Raw genomic sequence first — 18,581 nt, 5'->3', positions numbered from 1 at the left:
GCTGGTGCCATGATTTTGGACTCCCAGCCTCTAGAACTGTGAGAAATAAATTTCTGTTGTTTATAAGCTACCCAGTCTATGGTTATTTTTTCATAGCAGCCCAAAGGAACTAAGACAAAGGCCCAGAATGTTTGCACATATGTACTCTGTGTCTCTTGTGCGTCTGTAGTTGATCATTGTCTGCACTAAATGCTGGTCTCAGTCAGGACATGTGAGGTTATGCTGCAGTTCCAAACTACCTAATGTCTCACTGGCTTAACACGACAAAGGTCACTTGTTGTTCATGTGTAACCTACTGCAAGTCTGGGTGACTCTCTAGCCTGAGGGTTCAGTGAACCAAGCTTTTTGATATGTGTCACCTGCCATAACACATACTATCATTTGCCAGCAGGGAGTGAGAGCATGAATTGTGCATTGTATCTTGAGTACTTCGACCTAGAAGTTTGGTCACAACTAGTCTACATGACACCTCCCAAGTGCAGAGGAGCTGGGATACATAGTCTTCCTGTGTCCACAATGGAGAAGAGAACTAAAAATGTAAATGCTTTACACAGTGCTCAGATAACTTTATGAAACATGGAAGCTCCAATTCCCTTGGATCTCTTAAAAATTTGTCACAATAACTGTCTCTATTATTAATGTCACTGTTCCAAATACTTTGCACCCATTTCTCATCTATATTTACTTAAATCTTTGGTTTAGTTGTTTTATAGATGCTCAGAGAAATTATACAGTTACCCTGAGATCACATACAAAATTGGTGTAGAGCTGAGATTTCAAGCTAGATCTGTTTTACTCTAAAATCTCAAAAGCTTTAGAATAAGTTCCCATTTTGTGATTTGCTATTCAACCAGACAGGACTCATCGATTTCTGTAACAACTGATATCATCTTCCATTTGAATTGATTCCTTAATCCCATTGACTGGAATTCTGAAAGACTGAGGTGTTTAATTCCTGATACATTCCTCTTTCGGAGAACCATACTAGAGGTGTGGGCTACTCTCCACCACCATAAGGATCAAGATACTTTCCCCTTAAAAGCTCCATGTGAGTCTCAGCATACAAAATGTCCTAAAAATACTTATACTTATTCTATTACAAACATCATGCTTCACTACTTGTGATCCCAGATATTATAATCTAGCCTGCTACTTGGAATAGATTTTGGTATGAGAATACATGGGTGCACGTGCATGCGCAAGCACACACGCAGATCTTAATAATTTTAATTGATTTCTGGAACATTCTTTCATTCCTAGTTTGGTAGTTAATCAGAGTTTTAAAAGCAGTAACTAAGGGGGTTTTTCTCTTTCCAATAAGAGCTTTTTATTTAAAACACTGATGATCAAATTCTTGAAACATGCACCTATTTTACTCTGGTAAGCAGCTGGGGCAAAGCATATTTCTCCTCAACCCATTCCTGAAAAGACTGAAATATTCCTTTTCTGAATAGTAATCACAAGGTTTAAGCAGGTGAGAAAATCTGAGCCTAACATTGGTTGGTCTGTCTAGTCTCTGAGCCTCTACAGTCTCCTTTCCAGGGCTGGGGTCACTTGACCTCAATTTGCAGGCTCAGTCCCTTTTCAGGCTCTCAAATAAGTTGTGACCTCAATTGGCTCTGTGTAAGCACCCCTCTTATTACTGCTATGCACAGCATCAAGTCACCCATAATTCAGTGTGGCTCTGATTATTTACATTGATGTCTGTCTTCTTAGGTCTCTGAATGTCGCTAAATTCTTTCAGGTGCTCTACTTGCTTTTTAAATTGATAACCAACTCTACATTGGACTTCCCGTTATCTAATATATGTAGTGTATTTTGTATGCTACCAGTTGTAGTATAGGCACATTGTAAATGGTCACTACCCACTTGCTGCTTAAACTGAATTATGTGGATGCCATTTCCCAAAATGGACTGGACTTGTTCTCTGTTTCTATAGATAGATAAATAGATAGATAGATAGATAGATAGATAGATAGATAGATAGATAGAAGTTGGCCCTCACCCCAGCTTCTTTCTCAATGCTTGTTTCATATAGACAGCAGTTTTGATGCTGGGGCCCAATCACTCTGTGTCTTCTGAATGCCACTCAATTTGACTGTATCATGCCAGTCATAAAATAGCAATACTAATTTTATGAAAATCCCAAACATATATTGCTAACGTAAGAAATTAAAGGACAGCAATTCATATTAATTATATCCATCACTACTTCTTATCAGCAGTCAAAGGACAATGTGAAGTATAGTGTAGATGAGCAATACATGATATGGGTAAACTTAGCAAATTTGAAAGAAGCAGTAGTTCACCATTTGACTGAAGAAATCAGTATTTCTACATCCTTCATATTTTGGCATTAAGGATGTGTTCAATGATCCAAGCAAAGGCAATTATTCTTTCAGTTCACTCAAATTCTTCTGGTGGTCAATTACATTCTTCCCAGAGAAAATGACTGATTATAAATCAAATAACAGTGTTTATATTAAATATTGAATATTAAACTCTGAAACAACTTTTTTCCCCAATAAATTCAACACAGAATATATCCTATTTGAAGAGTTATTTTCATTGATTCTGTTTTTTTCCTTGTTTTTCTTCCCTTCGCCTGACTATTGGGGTAATGTCTCAAGATATTTCTGCATACCTCTGTCCAGTTACAGCTAACAGGACAGAGAAACTAAACAAACAGATATTCTAATTGTTGCTACTGTCACCTATTTTTTGTTTTTTCTTTTTCAGTTCAGAAGTTAAGATTTCTAAGGACTTGGAAGTTGCTACAACTATGTCACCTTCCATAATAGCCAAAGACATTAAGACATGTGCCTTAAGACATTCAAGGTCTGGAGTGTGGGGTAAAAGTTAAAACACTATTTTGATCATCAATGTGGAGTTTCTCTGAATGTAATTTGGCAAAGCTAGAGTAACTAGAATTCCCTGGAGTCAACTAGTGTGCATTTTCCAACACCTGAGGATAACCAAAGTCATGGAGGAGATAGTTGAGGAATAGTTACGTGGATGAAGCGAAGAAAGAAGAATGTCTGCGGTCACTCTGGGCTCCCTATTATTTTATCCTTCTGTAAATTATGTAAACTGGGAGCATGTGTGTGTATATATGGGGTTAGGTTGTGGCTTTTCAGGTTTATACTGCTATATAACAGAATATGAAGTTAACGGGCTCAAGTGAGAGCCATTCAGAAAGCTTGGAAAAAAGCCCTACTACACTTCAGTTATGGTTTGACAGCTGTGAACATTGTTAGTGATTTTGGTAAGAGGGTTTGCCTAATTTTTCCATTTGACTATTTTTTAAAAAATTATCTCAATGTCAAAATAATTTGGGGGCTTATAGGGGAAACATTATAGAACAATCTATTTTCCTGCTGGAGTTCTATGACAAACATTTGTTATTTTTTTTTTTTTTTTTAGTAAACATATTATCATGTAATAATTTAGATCTACAGACAGGTTTAAAGATAGTTCTACTATTCTGCTTACTTCCTATTTACTCTAAGCCAAAAACAAGTTAACCTAAAGAGTATTTGTCTTAGCCCATTTGGGCTGCTATAGCAGAGTACTATAGACTGGGTGGACTATAAATAAGAGAAATTTATTTCTCACAGTCTCAGAGTGTGGGAAGTCTAAAGTCAAGGTGTGGACAGATTTGGTGACTATTGTATAGAGATAATGTTCTTGCTTTGTCCTAACATGGCATAAGAAGTGAAGGAGCTTCTGCGGTCTTTTTATAAAGACACTAAGCCCATTCATAAGGATCTGTTCTATGATCCAATCACCTCCCAAAGCCCCCAAAACCAAATACCATCACCCTGGGGTTAGGATTTCAACATATGAATTTTAGGGAGACACAAACATTTAGTCCATAACAATATTATGATTTTCAAGCACGATGTTTAAAAAAAACTCTTAATTTGAAAGTAAAACCTAGCCCAACTGAACTCCCTGCCTTTTCATTTTTGACACTATTACAGATGTCGCCCTTTTTCCCCTCTTTACCCCCCTCTACCCAGCTCCCTCTGTTACCCAGGCCTTCACAACATTGTTGGCTCAGTTCTGTTTTTGAATGAGCACTACCTGTCTTTAGATTGTTATTCCGCTCTTGGCACTCTATTGTAACCAAGTTAACTTTTCATAGTTTTTATCATTCTCTTCTGTTCCCACATCATATTATCTCTTGTCATTTGCTGAGGCATTTTTTAAGTGCTTCCCTTTTTGTCTACTGCACCCTATATGTTCTTTGCTCTTCCATATCTTACTACTATTTAACCTTCAGCTCATGTTCCACTGCCTCTTCAAGGTCTCCTCTGGCCAGCTTAGTCTGGAGTGATTTCTCTCTCTTCTGAACGTTCTTGGCAATTATTGTTTGTGTTAATAATTAGGGAATTACCATTCATTTGATGGTTTCCTTTGACGTACAAAAACTTTTTAGTTTGATATTATCACATTTGTTTATTTTATCTTTTGTTTTCCTTGCCCAAGGAGATGTATCAGAAAAAATATTGCTACTAGCAATGTATGAGATTTTACTGCCTCTGTGTATTCTTGTAGGATTTTTTATGGTTTGCCAATGATACATCTGATAATGGATTAATAGCCAAAGTTTATAAAGAACTTATAAAACTCAACACCAAAAATATACAAATAATCCAATGAAAAATGGGCAAAAGACCTGAATAGAGACTTCCCTATAGCAGATGTACATGTGGTCAATAGACATCTGAAAAGATGCTCAACATCACTAATCACCAGAGAAGTGCAAATTAAAACCACAATGAGATATCACCTCATACCTATCATTAATAAATCAACAAACAGCTAATGCTGGTGAGGATGTGGAGAAAGGGGAACCCTTTTGCACTGTTGGTGGGAATGCAGACTGGTGCAGCCAATGTGGAAAGCAGTATGGAGATACCTCAAAAAATTAAAAATGGATCTGCTTTTCAACCCAGCAATTCCACTTGTGGAATATATCTGAAGGAACCCAGAACACTAATTCAAAAGAATATATGCAACCCTATGTTTATTGCAGTGTTATTTACAATAGCCAAGATTTGGAAGCAGCCCAAGTGCCCATCAGTGGATGAGTGGATAAAAATGCTGTGGTATATTTACACAATGGGAATACTACTCATTGTAAAAAGAAGGAAATCTTACCTTTTGTAACAGCATGGGTGGACCTGGAGAGTATTATGCTAATGAAATAGCCAGTCAGAGAAAGACAAATAGCATACGATTTCACTTATATATGGAATCTAATGTACAAAATAAACTAACAAAGAAAATAGAAACAGACTCTCAGATACAGAGAACAGACTGGCCGCTGTTGGAGGGATGGGGTGGGGGGTTTGGGGGGCTGGGTGGAAAGGTGAAGGGATTAAGCAAAACACAAAAATCCCAGAGATAACAATATGGTGATTACAAGAGCGAAAGGAGGGAGGTAGAAGAGGGTAAAGGGGGATAAATGGTGATGGGAAAAGACTTAATTTGATACGGTGAACACACAAATACAATATAGAGATGATCTGTTATAGACTTGTATACCCCAAACCTATATAATCTTATTAACCAATGTCACCCCAATACATTCAATAAAAAATAATTAGGGAATTCACCATGGACTCCTTTTTCCTTTTCTTGCCATCTTGTACTGCTAGTTAAATTTGTACAGTCACCTAAATATTAAATGCATATATTTGGTCTCTTCAGCCAGACTGTAAGATCCTTGAAGATAATTCTTGTCTTCTTTTTTTTATCCCAGGACTCAGGAAAGTACCTTGTACACAGCACTTCTCAATGAATATTTGTGACTTTATGTGGTTGAAATTGCTTGTTTTAAGATTGATTAATAATTCTTAAAAAATTTTGAGTGATACTATGGGTTACGTATAACTAATTTCATGCGTAATTTAATTGAATCCTCAAAGTTCACGTATGAATTAGAACTTTGTATCTTCACTTTACAGATGCAATGATTATATGTTGAGTCAAATACTTTTAAATTTCAAGAGAGAATGAGAACAAAGATGAATTGAAGTGACAAGATTCTTTATGATTCAGTAGTATAGATAAACATCTTACTTGATTAATAAAAATTTGTGCTATATTAAAGGTATAAAAATGGATACACATATGCAAAGTCAGCTCTTTGAGATTTTAGACAGCAGTCTCTGGAAATACAATGAGTTCCAGTCTTGGTATCACTTTCTGATGATGATGTTTCTGATCTATTATTCATTAGGAAACCGCTTACAAAATTGTACCCCAAAGCAGGGTACTCCAAAACAAGGATTTGATGCAAATCTTATATTTTGTAGGTGACTTCAGGAAGCAGAAGTGAAGACGTTGGAGAGTGAGACAAGAAGGGAAGAAAAGTTAAAAGAAGGATTGTCCTTGAGATAGTTACCAATATAGAGAATGAGGGTTCAATCATTCTGAAGATTCTATAAAGAACCATTCTGAAGATGCTTCAGAAATATTCTACCAGAAGATGAGAGGCTGGAGCATTTATTTTGTTTGTATCCCTCAATGTTGTAGTGTTGTCCCCAGGTACAGAAACTGATACACATACTGGGTTCTGAAATCCTTGGCTACTTACAAAGCTGAACGGCTTCGCACAGCTTTGGAGAAAGCTGTAAGGCAGCAAAGCAGAGCCACCTTGATTTGCTGGAGACAGGAGATTGGCAATGTCCGCCACAGCTGTGCTGAAATCCTGGGAGCCAAGAAGGACAAGTGGCACAAGGCTCCACAGCTGGCTGCTACTACTGGCTTGTTTGCATGGAATCACCTGCATTATCTCAACTTTTATAACAAATCTATCCACAGAACCGAGATGTCTGTGGAATGGATCAGGCAATCACATTTAGTGGATTTTCATGTCCGAAGAAGCAGTATTGAATCATGAAGCTGAACGTATCTTAAGGTTAACAGGAATAAGTGGCAGGTGCTCCTGCTTGAGGAGGCCTAAGGCTTTTAGTATCTACATGAAATCTGCACTCTTAGTAGTTCTTTTCTGTGGTATGAAGTGCTTTCTCTTCATTAAATCTAATTATTTAAAAGCACATTCATTTACGTTGATTAATAGAAGTTTCTGGAGGGTCCATTATGTGCCAGGTCATGTGCTGGTCACTGCGTTTTACAGATCATGGTGAGAAAAATACATCATTGATTTTAATAGCATTTTTAGGATATCTGGAGAAGAGGAATACACTACTTGATAAAATCTCACTAAACCAATCACATGAGGGAATCGAGGAAAATTTAATTAGCTGGAAGTGCTAAATGTCATATGAGAAAATATGTTGAGAAAGGTAGTGATGGCAGAGGCTGTTTTATTCTTGAATAAAGATTCCTCTCTTGTTCACTGAATACTACAGTGCTTCAAATGCATTTTTTAATATTATTATCCCCATGTTCTCCAAGTGTGAAAGAATGAGGCCGTTCAAGCAAAGCTTGAGATTTACTTAAGCAAGCATTTCCCTTTACATGGCAAAAGGACTCTATCAAATGGAGTCTGTTTATTAGAGCAGCCAAACCCCCTTCTACACAGAGCTGAACTTTATACTTTGTGTATTTTTGACCTGCCTATTCCAGGTAAATTGGAGATTTTGTGGAATTACAAAGATAATTAAAGAATCTGCTTTACGGTAATTCACAAGCACTCGAGTTCACTTTGCTATTGGTCTAAAGGAGAGAGACATTTGAAACAATTACTTTAGTTGCCCAAACTTCAGCCACTCATTTTACCCTCATGGTTTTTGTCTCATCCAATATCGACATAAAGTGAACTAACTCAGCAATATCACTGACATCATGAATTTGATGAGCTAGTCATATTTGCTTCCGTACACATTAAGTTGATTATTAAAATGGAAAATACCACTCTGTGTATTGCTTATAATCATCTAAAAGCGCCACAGTGGTACATGTGGGCTGCCACTAGATTCAAATGAAGTTCTTCAGGGTGAATGGTTTAGGGTCAGGTTACACCAAAAATAAAATAATTTGGAAGAAAACAAAAGCTATAGAGTAAGTTCTTTTAGTTTGATGCTTTATTGCTCACAATACACTTGTCGAAATAGACACACAGCAGAGCACGTAATACTGTACTTTCTTAAAGAAAAGCCTTTGTCCCACAAGGTCACAACAGTTAATTCCCAAGTGATGAAGTGAGCCAGCATAACTCTTTCTGAAATTGATAGAAGGAAGCCAACACATTCAGAAGCACATTATAAGCAACATGCAAATATCTGAGGCTAATCGCTGCATGCTTTTCAGTTTTATATTCAAAGTTGAAGCGTAAGTTCACAAAGGGCCAAGGTCCCTGAGCTAGCTCCGGTCTCCATGTTAGCATAACTGGATAAACTGGCAGTTGTTAAGGACCCATGGAGAACATACACGGGTATACTTTTAAATATCTAGTGACAATATAATCTAGAAACAAAGTATATATACACACACACATTTTATATATATTTTACACTTGGAAAATTAAAGCCATAAGAATTATAACATATGAAATAGTGTACTATATTTTCCATAGATAATAAATGAAATTCAAAGTTTAGAATATTAACATAGTTGACCAATATGTTTTTTTAACTCTATAATTTAGTGTGGTGGGAGGAGTGCTTCCTCACCAAATGTAAGTACAGGTAGGTCCTTCACTTCTTTTTCTTGTGCTTTACGTGGGGCTTTATTGGTGGTGGCAACACTAAAGGACAAGCTGCCTGCCTTATCACCCCTTCACGGCAAGGGCTTGCCTTGGGCACAGACCCTTTGAGTGCGGAGCCTTGCTCTCAGGCTTATTTGTGTCTCCCTGCCCTCCCCCGTTTTATTTTTCCCACATGGATTGTCTTTCCTTTAAACTATCTAAATCAAACGTGCCTTTGAAAAAATCCTGTGATCTCTACAAAGTCCTCTTTAGAGGCTCCAGGTCCCACTGACAACCCCTTTCCTCGGAAGAACTCACTTGTTTGTGAAATCACAAAATTTGGCTTCCAGTCATGTATTTTGTATTTCTTATGTTTCTGGGCTTATATATTGTCATTAAATTGTAATCTCCTCGAGGGCAGAGACAATGTGTTAGTCGTCTGTTTTTCTCATTATTATATTAGATGACTTTTAAATCAGGACATGAAAGTGCATTTGAAATGGTCAAGCATTATGCATATGTAGGGATCATTCGGACCATGACGCAGCACACTTAAAGCAGTGTCTTACACTGAACTGAGAGAACTGCTTAAAAAAATAAGACACAAATAGGATAGTTATCTGATTGTGCAGACAGATCCAGAGGCAAAAAGGGGATCAGCGGAAGATTTCAAAATGTATTCTTTAGTGTGGGAGTCACTGATTAATTCATTCATTTAGCAGATACTGTGGGACATCATGCAAGTTCAGAGAGTTTGTGAAATACAAAAATGAAATAGACTTACCCTCAAGGATTTTTTTCCATGGATTTTGTTTGTGAAGAATTATGTGATAAATAAGAGATTCGAAGCCTCTATAAGGGGGACCAGGACTCCGTGGTTTTCAAGGCGTGGTCAGACTACATGCATCAAAATCACCAAATAAATGAGAATCTCCTGGGGCAAGGCCAAATAAAGTGCATTTTAAGTTAAGCTCCCAGATAGTTCTTATGTTTACCACAGTGAGAGTGGTTTATCATTCCTGGCTAGGAATGAACATTTGGCGTTCTTACTGGGGCATTTGCACTGTTTCAGGAATACGGAGACTGTTCTGACTGACTTCTGAATTCAAACCCGAAGTGAGTAGAAATCTCATTCTACTGCCGTGTTGGGTTTTCTTTTCCTTTTCTGGAAAGTCTCCATTTTTATCAATATCAGTCTGTAATATTCCTGAGAAACGTCATTCACTTTTTTTTTTTGCAAGTCAAAGAAGAGCCACTTGCATAAACAATAGTCTATTATTCTATAAGGAACAAAACAGTTGCTTATAGGTGATGCTTCAGGGCTCAAAGAAGTTGCAGAAGCTCTAGCCAACTCCGTTGCTTATCCCATCCTTTTAACTTTTATAGTTTTCAAAGTGCTTTCATTTCCATTATCGCAGTTGAGAGCCTGTGGGATGGACTCGACCCAGATGCTCCTCTGTGAGGACACACAGGCAATCATTCTGTGGATTTGCTCTTTATTGGCCATAAAACTCTTGTTTTCTTGCTGGATCCCGATTTGACAGTTCTGACAATGTGCTGTTCCAGATGTACTGTTTCATCCAGCCCCGTGGGTTTCCAGTTCTAATTTCTAAAACATAAATCAGTCACCTCAGGTTGGATTTACCATGAATGTGCTTGGTGTAGAAGAGCGTAAATAGGCCTGACAACATTGTGTACAAACATGCACAGCCACTCTGTTCAAAAGAGAGTATTTGTATATTAAAATTGGAACCATATAGGAATAGTTTTCATCAGCATGTCCATTTCATGCTAAGCATCGTGGTAACAAAACTGTTCCCCGATGTGCAACTCTTGTCAATGAGGTTTTCTGCGGAGTGATTTGAGACTATACTTATAGAGAAAACATATGAACAAAAATATTACAGGGGGTTATCTGACATTTTTTCCCCTGTATAATTAATGAAGTTAAGAATTAAATGAATCAATATACCTAATCATAGTTCATAAAATAGAATTATAATACTTAAATGATCTTTATATTAGAAGTCATCTTAAGGCATTCCTAAATAGATTTTTAACAATCTTTTTTAGAACATGACATCTCTAATTAGTGTTCTAGATATTGCCAAACAGTTATCTTGAAATGATATCTCATATATATATATATTTAACGGATTGTGAGCTCCTCAAGGATGGGGAGAGTCTTTTGTTTTCTGCAATGATTTTTCACACATTGAGTGCTCTTTTATGGGTTTCTCATGGAAACTTGGGAAATACTGAATCTCTCTTTTTTTTTTTTTCCTGAGAGGGAAAAGCCATATTGAGTAGGTAGCTTCACTCTACACATGACCCCCACCAAAAAAACAGGGACTTAAGTTAGAGATTTTATAAGCATCAGTTTTCCCTTAATTTAAATACAATTTTATGAAAACATGACTGTGTTCAGAACAACAAAATATTTTCCTATAAATAAATATATTTGAAAGAATATTTATACTTTTATACCCCCAGGTTTAGTGTTAAATGAAGTCAGGTGGAACTGTCTGCTCTGAGGAAAGCTGAAGTTCGTGGAGGGTAGGAGTTTGGCAGGAGAAGAGGGGAAAGAGAGAAAAAATGTGTATCTTCTAGAGAGCTCTGTAACACTTCTTCATGTGTGTTACTCGGAAAACATATTTACTCAGCCAAGTCTTGGTTGTGATGGATATTTACAGTAGACAACTGAATATAAAGTGAAAATAAATTGCTAAATGTTTTCATGTTCTGCTTCTTCCAAGGGGAACAAGGGATTCCAAATATTTAAAAACACTTCTTTGAGACTTACTAGTTGTTTCTAGATACTCTCTTATTCACATCTAGTTTCCTTACTTCATTCTTACTCCATTCCTTAATGTTGAATATAATATTTATAGAATTCCCAGAGTCATGGGTAAACTATTTAAAGCCTCCTTTTCCTCCAAAGAGTTCACATTCTCTCTCTTTGGTCATGTTTACAGACTTAACATAGTTTATAATGATGGATTCTTATTCTTTAAGGGCAGTTCAACACTATGTGGACTCAGCTTTATTAACAGATTATCTTGTTATTCCAATACATTCTCCTAAACATTTAACAAAGTGTCCATTTAGGATTTAATTATACTAAACTAAGTTTTATAGTTACAGTTTTCCTTTGTCTTTACTAATTATTTAGTTCAAACTATCCATTCGTTTCCAACATTGTCAAGGTGTATTGTTCTGTGCATTTAGCCCAGGACTGAATCTAGATTGGACTTTTCCCATTTCTTTCCAGTATTTAGGACAGTTATGTTGAATGAGCCTCTAGAAATATACTCACAATACTGATGGTGAACTCTTAGGAGGGAATTTATGTTTGCTTGTTTTATTCATGATCTCTGGACTTCACGTAATTATCTCAAGTGCAAGATCTAACTAAAGACATTGGAATATAACAACTCAAGGAATTGTATTGAGGGAAGCCCTTAATGATGTTACTTCACTCAAGCAGCCAGTTTTAATCTAGTTCTTTATTTTTCATTTGATAGTATATTAAGTTTTGATTCTTTATGGAACTTCTTTACTACTTAGTACAGTGTGAGGAAGAATACTTTAAAATTTGGATCTCTTCTGTGTAACCCAAATATCTATTGGACATTGTATGAGAACATTTAATTGTGTTATGGCATTTGCTTTAGAGTTGAAACACCATGAACTGCATTCTTTTGTATTTCCCATGTGGTCTAACACTAACAGATTATTAGCAAATAACTTTTTAAAAAATTAAAATGGGAAAACTGAGCCTCAGATATTAAATTTCCAACGGTGGGAGAGGTATACTGTGTTCTGTGTATAACATGTAAGACAAACTGTAATTTTTTAAACATATGATATTACCATCCTACAAAGTATATATATATATATATGTAAAGTATTTAGGCCTTCAGGCCACAAGAATTTTAAGTCTGCATGCTGACTTAAAAAAGAGACATTTTCTCTCTCTAATATCTATACAATTTAGGGAAGCTGCCTTGATCCCTGGTCTTTGGTCTTATCATAAGAGACATTACAGCTGTACTGAGATTGTGATGAAGATAATGTTGGCTAAGGACCTATTAGTATGTCTGAGACATCATTAGAAGTTCAATAATATAAGTTCCTTTCCCTAATGAAAAAATCTAATATATTCCAATTGCTTTTGTTAAGCAATTTATTTACATGTGTTTCTGTATTTGCATGTGCCTACCCATGTGCTTGTGTGGTTTGGAGTTGGTGATCTCTCTATATGCTTCCAAGATTAACATTTAATCCAGATGCAAGTCAGTTAAAATGGACTTCGTAATGTCATGCAGACAGATTTTAAGGTATTTATACAAATATTTGCTTGCATGTCTACTGACACAAGGACAAGCTAAGAATGTCTTCCTGGAGTAGATGAGTCCAATTTTTACAGAAGCATATTTTGAAATGAGGTTCCGATGGCAAGGTCTCCATGAAGCAGCATTTTAAAACTGAAGTTTCCAAAATTGAAAGGTGTATTCTTTGTTAAGAAAGTGAGGCGGGGTCATTAGCATTGGCAATTACATTCCAGGAAAAATGCACAAAAAAGGATATAGGTTGGAGAGGGAAAATTCCAGCCTATGAAACACTTAAAGGTACCCAGTATTTTTTGACCCAGTGATTAAAAATCAGCTATTCCTCAGCCATCACAAGAGAAGTTTATACAGTTGGAGATGCGGATTTGCCAAATTTCAGTAGGTGAGTCTTTTGAAAGGAATTAAAGTAAGACCAGACACTATGTCCTGGGCAAAATCACATCCATACTTCCCTCATATAATCACCAAAATAAAGTAGCAGGTCTAAGTCATAAGTATTAATTATCTGTATTGGAAATAAAGCCAACAACATTTTGCATTGCTTTGATTTTAACTCTGTAAACGAAGTATCACTAGCATTTGAAAAAAGATAAAGAACCTACAAATAACAAGTAGGCAGAAAGGACAGACAATTGTAGACAAGTTAAAATCTGCAGGCTATATAAAATGCTCAGAGGGGAGTCTTCATCTGGGAGTATAATGGTTAGACTTTGACTGACTTGGAATGGCAAGTAAGCTTTCAAGAAGGTTCTGACTTTAAAGCTAGATTCAGTTAGAAGGATGCATTCACTTGACACGGCTCAGCAGTTTATACACAAGAATGCTTGCTCAAAAAGGATTTTCTTTCTTAAAAGTTTCAGAGAAAAGTAAAATGTTATTTTAAACAGTTGGTCTTCTCTTGATGATACTTTCATCAATGTTGATGTTGTGTTAGTTTTTATCTTCACAATTATTTAATCTGAATAATTCTCATGTCTTATCCATCATTTAAGAGCCTTGAAGAGTTGTTAAGAGCTGAATTTATCTAAAACTTAAACCTATATTTCCTCATAATTTGTAATTTTGGCTGCTTTGTAATTTTTTTACATTGAAGTTGAAATGATGACTGTCTACTTTGTAAGTTATAAAAATCATCTCAAAATTTTATAAGCATTGTGACATTTGCTTTTGTATTTGTTTTAGTATAGTGAACATAGCAGTCTAAAATCTCATTTTTACTCAATAAGTAAAATATTTTTTTGCATTTTTCTCTATAGTCTCAGATATTCATGATATAACATTGTACTTTGTTGAAATGTTAAATGCAAACATTTAAACATTTGCCTGTTGCAAAATTATCAAAGACAGGATGGGGCAAAAGTAAGTTTATAGTTGTGAATACAGGAAACAGTTTATTCTTGTATTACTATTTGTTAATTATTATATTATTTTCCATATAAACAACTGTAAACCTAGTTTGACCTTACCCTATATATAAAATAATTTGGGGGGCAGTTGAGAAATCATATTTAATAGAGAGCTATTATAAATAATGTAAATTGCTCTCTAGATTTTATCTAAGCTTCACAGCCCCACAAAATAAAATGGATTTCTCAATTAGAAAGGCCTAGACTGTCAATTTTCACCCTTTGGCTATTTCACAGACCTGCTTCATATTTTGTGATACTAGTTTGGTGATTTTAGAAGGAAAACATAAATCATTCTGTGGGTTAAACTATCCTGGGCCAGGCTCTGTCAGAGCACTGGAGAAGAGTGTATCTGCTGTCTTCACATAGGAATATTGGACTTTTCCACTCTTGGGTTGATAACTACACAGATCTCCTTTGTGGTCCATTTTCTTCTAACTCATCAATCAGCTTTGTCTAAAGGTTATTTCAGAAGCCAAACAGGTGTCATCAAAAGACACTTTTGTGGCAGACAGATAAGTGTCATTGACCATGATATCATCGTGCTCCGTGCTTAAGTGATCTGACTCCTTAATGACACTGTAATTTAGGGCCACACTGTAGTTAGCGGGCTTCTCCGTTGGCTTCTGTTTACAGTTGCAGAGCTTTCTGAAGGCTGCTCGGAATTTCTGGGACATGAGGTTGTAAATCACTGGATTGATGGCACTGTTGAGATAAATGCAAATTCTGCAAAAGAGTAAGAACCAATTTTCTTGGAAAGGACTGGAGAGAAATGAATTAACAACCACAAGAGTCCGGTAGGGCATCCATAAAAGGGCAAACAGAATTACAACCACTGCCAGCATCTTGGTGACCTGTGGAGAGAGAAATAAAGAGAAAAAAGCAGTGCAAACACAAATGAAAACAAAGCAAAGCAAAAGAATGAAAACAATACAACCTCCCCCACTCAACCTTTAGTTCCTGAGGTGCCGAGACAAGAACTTAAGGGTAGGCAGTTTATTTCGGAGATGGCTCCAGGAAGCCAGATCAAGGGTATGGAGCAAAGTGCCATAGAGGAGGAAAAGCCAAAATAAAGTGTGTGTTATTGACACAGTCCACATTATGGGCAAACTCAGATCCAATAGTGCACTTTAGGGTTATCTGTCCAGAAGAAGAGAGGCGGGGGCATTTACCCACTGGCTGCCCTCCCCCAACTTTGTTGAGGGGTAACTTTAGGGCTTTAATGGTTCTATACGCCCAGGATTCTCCTGCCTGCACGCTCCTGGAGGTTCTAGAAAATACCTTGAGGCAGAGAATAGTACAGGCAATCAGGGGGCAGTGGATACCTGAAATGGGACAGTCTCTCCAAGCAGGAACCACCCACAGTAGCTGTGACTGCAATCAGTCCCACTAAGAGGAAGTGGCATGTGCCAAAACGCATGTCTGCAGCAAACATTAGGAGACTTAGGGTCTAATTTCATCTTTACTTACCTTATATGTGATCCCAGGAAATAACCTTAACCTTTCTCATGGCTCCTCTGTAAAACAGAGCTAATATTGCTCCCCTATATCAAATGGGGTAACATAGTAGCTTGAAAAGGACAAAGTGTCTTAAGCAAAAAAGCCAATGGTAATTGAATGTCTAAGTGCCAGACACTATATAGGTACTTTACATATGTGATCACATTTTAAAAGCTTAAAACCCTCCAAAATAAGTATTAAATCCTTTATTGTTCACATTAAAAAATGGAGGTACAGAGGCTGGTAAGTACCATGGCAGGGGTTGCGGGGTCTCGGTGCTGGGATTGGAACCCCCATTACCAGGAATCCAAGCCTTTGCCCTTCCCACTGCACAGTTTTCCTTTGGGATAGTGGGAGATGGAGGCCAGAGAAAACAAACTCTGGAACTGAATGTGGTCCTAAGTGCAAGCAATACACAGAGGCTACGACAATAGGCAGGATGAGGTTTAATATCCAAGATTGCCCAAAGACAAGATTATTGATGGGCATAATTTAGCAGATTCTTCTCTCACTCACCTCTGTGCTCAGTAAAAGGCTGGGAATTGGCCTGTATTCAGAGTTAAATCATCTGGCTTTGATTTCATAAGTGGTTTTAAGACCTTAATAAAGTCATCCATCTGTACTTCCATTCCTACGTCTAGAAATATGTCTGATCACATGGTTTCATGTACTTCACAGAGATACGGAGAAAATGAAATAATGAATGTTAGAAGGGCTGTGAAACTAAAGCGCTATGGAAGTGGTTACCCGTTGACTAATGACAACATAAAGAGACCATAGTGTTTCAAATATAAGAAAGGTGTATTAAAATTGTAACAGTGATTATCTTTGAGTGGGAGAAATAATAACTGATTGATGTTCTTCAAGAGCAACACCTTATACATTTAAAAATAAGGTTTCAGATATTTTTAGTCTCCCAGAGTTTGAGAAATTTCAGCTTCCTTAGTGCATACTTTCTAGATGTTCTGAACTGGAAAAACTCCCAACAATATAGAAGGAACTGATTCTTCCTCCCTCATCCCTCTTAACCTCTAAGCTGTTTCACAGAAGCCCTCGCCAGCAGCCTCTATTTTGTTCTGACACTGAGGGAGATCCTGTTTTTAGAGAGGACTTTTTAAAGTTCTTTAATGTAGAAATAAAGATTCCATATCTAGACACCTATTCTGTCATTGGTATCTAGTATAAATTCAGCTCCAAACCTTGTACTTCCTTAATCCTGGCCGTAGAATCCATGTTAGTCTCCTGTGTGAGAATACCTCCCTTTCCCCCTAGCACCCCTAGTCTGCTAATCCTGGGGCTCTATCTTACCCTGAAACATATCTCTTCCACCCCAGCTAGGAGCTCCCAGGAGTCTTGAGTTGCAGAGGTAATGTTAATTCCTTTCTGCTCTTCTTCCTGGATCTATACTAATTGCCTGCATCCTTGGCTCTCCAAATGTCAATTGCTACAAAACTTCTCATCTATGGGTACACATCACCTTCATTCTCTTTTTGAACTACTACTATCTCGTTTTGAATGACTTCTACTACTTTCTTGCAATGGCATCTGTCAGCTTCCACCTGCTCTCAAATTACTTTGTTTCTCAACTTCTGAGTCTGTCTTACCACTTTCTGGAAGCTCTCCCTGTCCTCCTGTTCCAGCTCGCTCACTGTTCCCTGAGCATCTCTTCCGGCTCAGTGCATGTAGGATAGTTACCCTTCATATTTTGTTCCCCAGGGGGTTGAGAAGTTGTTCAGTGGGAAGGTCTGATTTTCACAGAGGTCATACCAGCTCAGGCATTCCAGAGAGTCTGAATTCTTTTAGTGACAGGGAGGATCTACTCAGTCCAGAGGTTGATTGAAGCCTAAGCAGATTTATGATTACAAGTAAATAATTGTTCCTAAGAAATCAAAGGCTTAATTTAGTGATAATAGTCTGAGCTTTGGAAGGAGCTATTGTAATTATTATCTTTATTGTCATCATCATCTCTAACATCCCTGCCTTTGTTTCCTGCCTCGTGCTCCAAGTCATCTGACATCAGGTCACTGCTTCACATTTGCCAACAGCCTCCCACTCCGTGCCAAGGACTCAGCATCCTACGTTAGAATCCTTGGCTTGATTTCCAGTTAGACTGCTACCATTACATTTGAGTCTTTCATGACGGCCTACCACAAAGATACGTAAACATTATCATATTTCATGCTTATAATAACTCATTGTGTGAGCTAGTATTAGCTCTACTTTGCATGTGAAGAAACTGGGGTTTAGGGAGTGTATGTGATTTGAGTAAAGACACATGGGTAGTAAGTATCAGCGCTGTAATTCAACCTAAGTCTACTGAAGCCAACGCCCATCCTCTTTCCTTTGTGTTTTGCTCTCTGTGAAAGTCTTTTGCATTTTAATGATGAGATTTTTACTGTGTTATCTCCATTATACTTGCTGCTGGGGGAAACATTTGACTTCTTCAAACTATAAATCCAACAAACTTAATGCTGCTAAAGTTCTAAACTTAAAGGTTGAATTTCACCTATCTTTATATTTTTCTCTACAGTCATCAGGAGAAACACTGAACCCTCATTTAATATCTACCTATCTGTTTTCACTGAATGCCAGTGAGGGAGCAACTTTCGTTGTCTCAAAGGAAAACAACCAGCTTCCTGTTCCTTCGAAGGTAGAATCTCT

General features: G+C 37.1%; 1 protein-coding gene across 1 annotated transcript in view; it reads right to left on the bottom strand.

Moving 5' to 3' along the window:
• Positions 1 to 14,866: 14,866 nt before the first annotated feature.
• TRHR (thyrotropin releasing hormone receptor) overlaps positions 14,867 to 18,581 on the bottom strand; it is a 34,529-nt gene continuing 30,814 nt past the window's right edge. The window contains exon 2 of the mRNA XM_054590075.1: positions 14,867 to 15,274. Coding sequence (XP_054446050.1) covers positions 14,867 to 15,274 — 408 coding nt within the window. The remainder of the gene's footprint in view (positions 15,275 to 18,581) is intronic.

This window comes from Pteronotus mesoamericanus, unplaced genomic scaffold, assembly GCF_021234165.1.
Source record: "Pteronotus mesoamericanus isolate MK-2021 breed Mesoamerican mustached bat unplaced genomic scaffold, CSHL_Meso_final scaffold_174, whole genome shotgun sequence".
Taxonomy (NCBI): Eukaryota; Metazoa; Chordata; class Mammalia; order Chiroptera; family Mormoopidae; genus Pteronotus; species Pteronotus mesoamericanus.
This window is presented reverse-complemented; position numbering and strand designations above follow the sequence as displayed.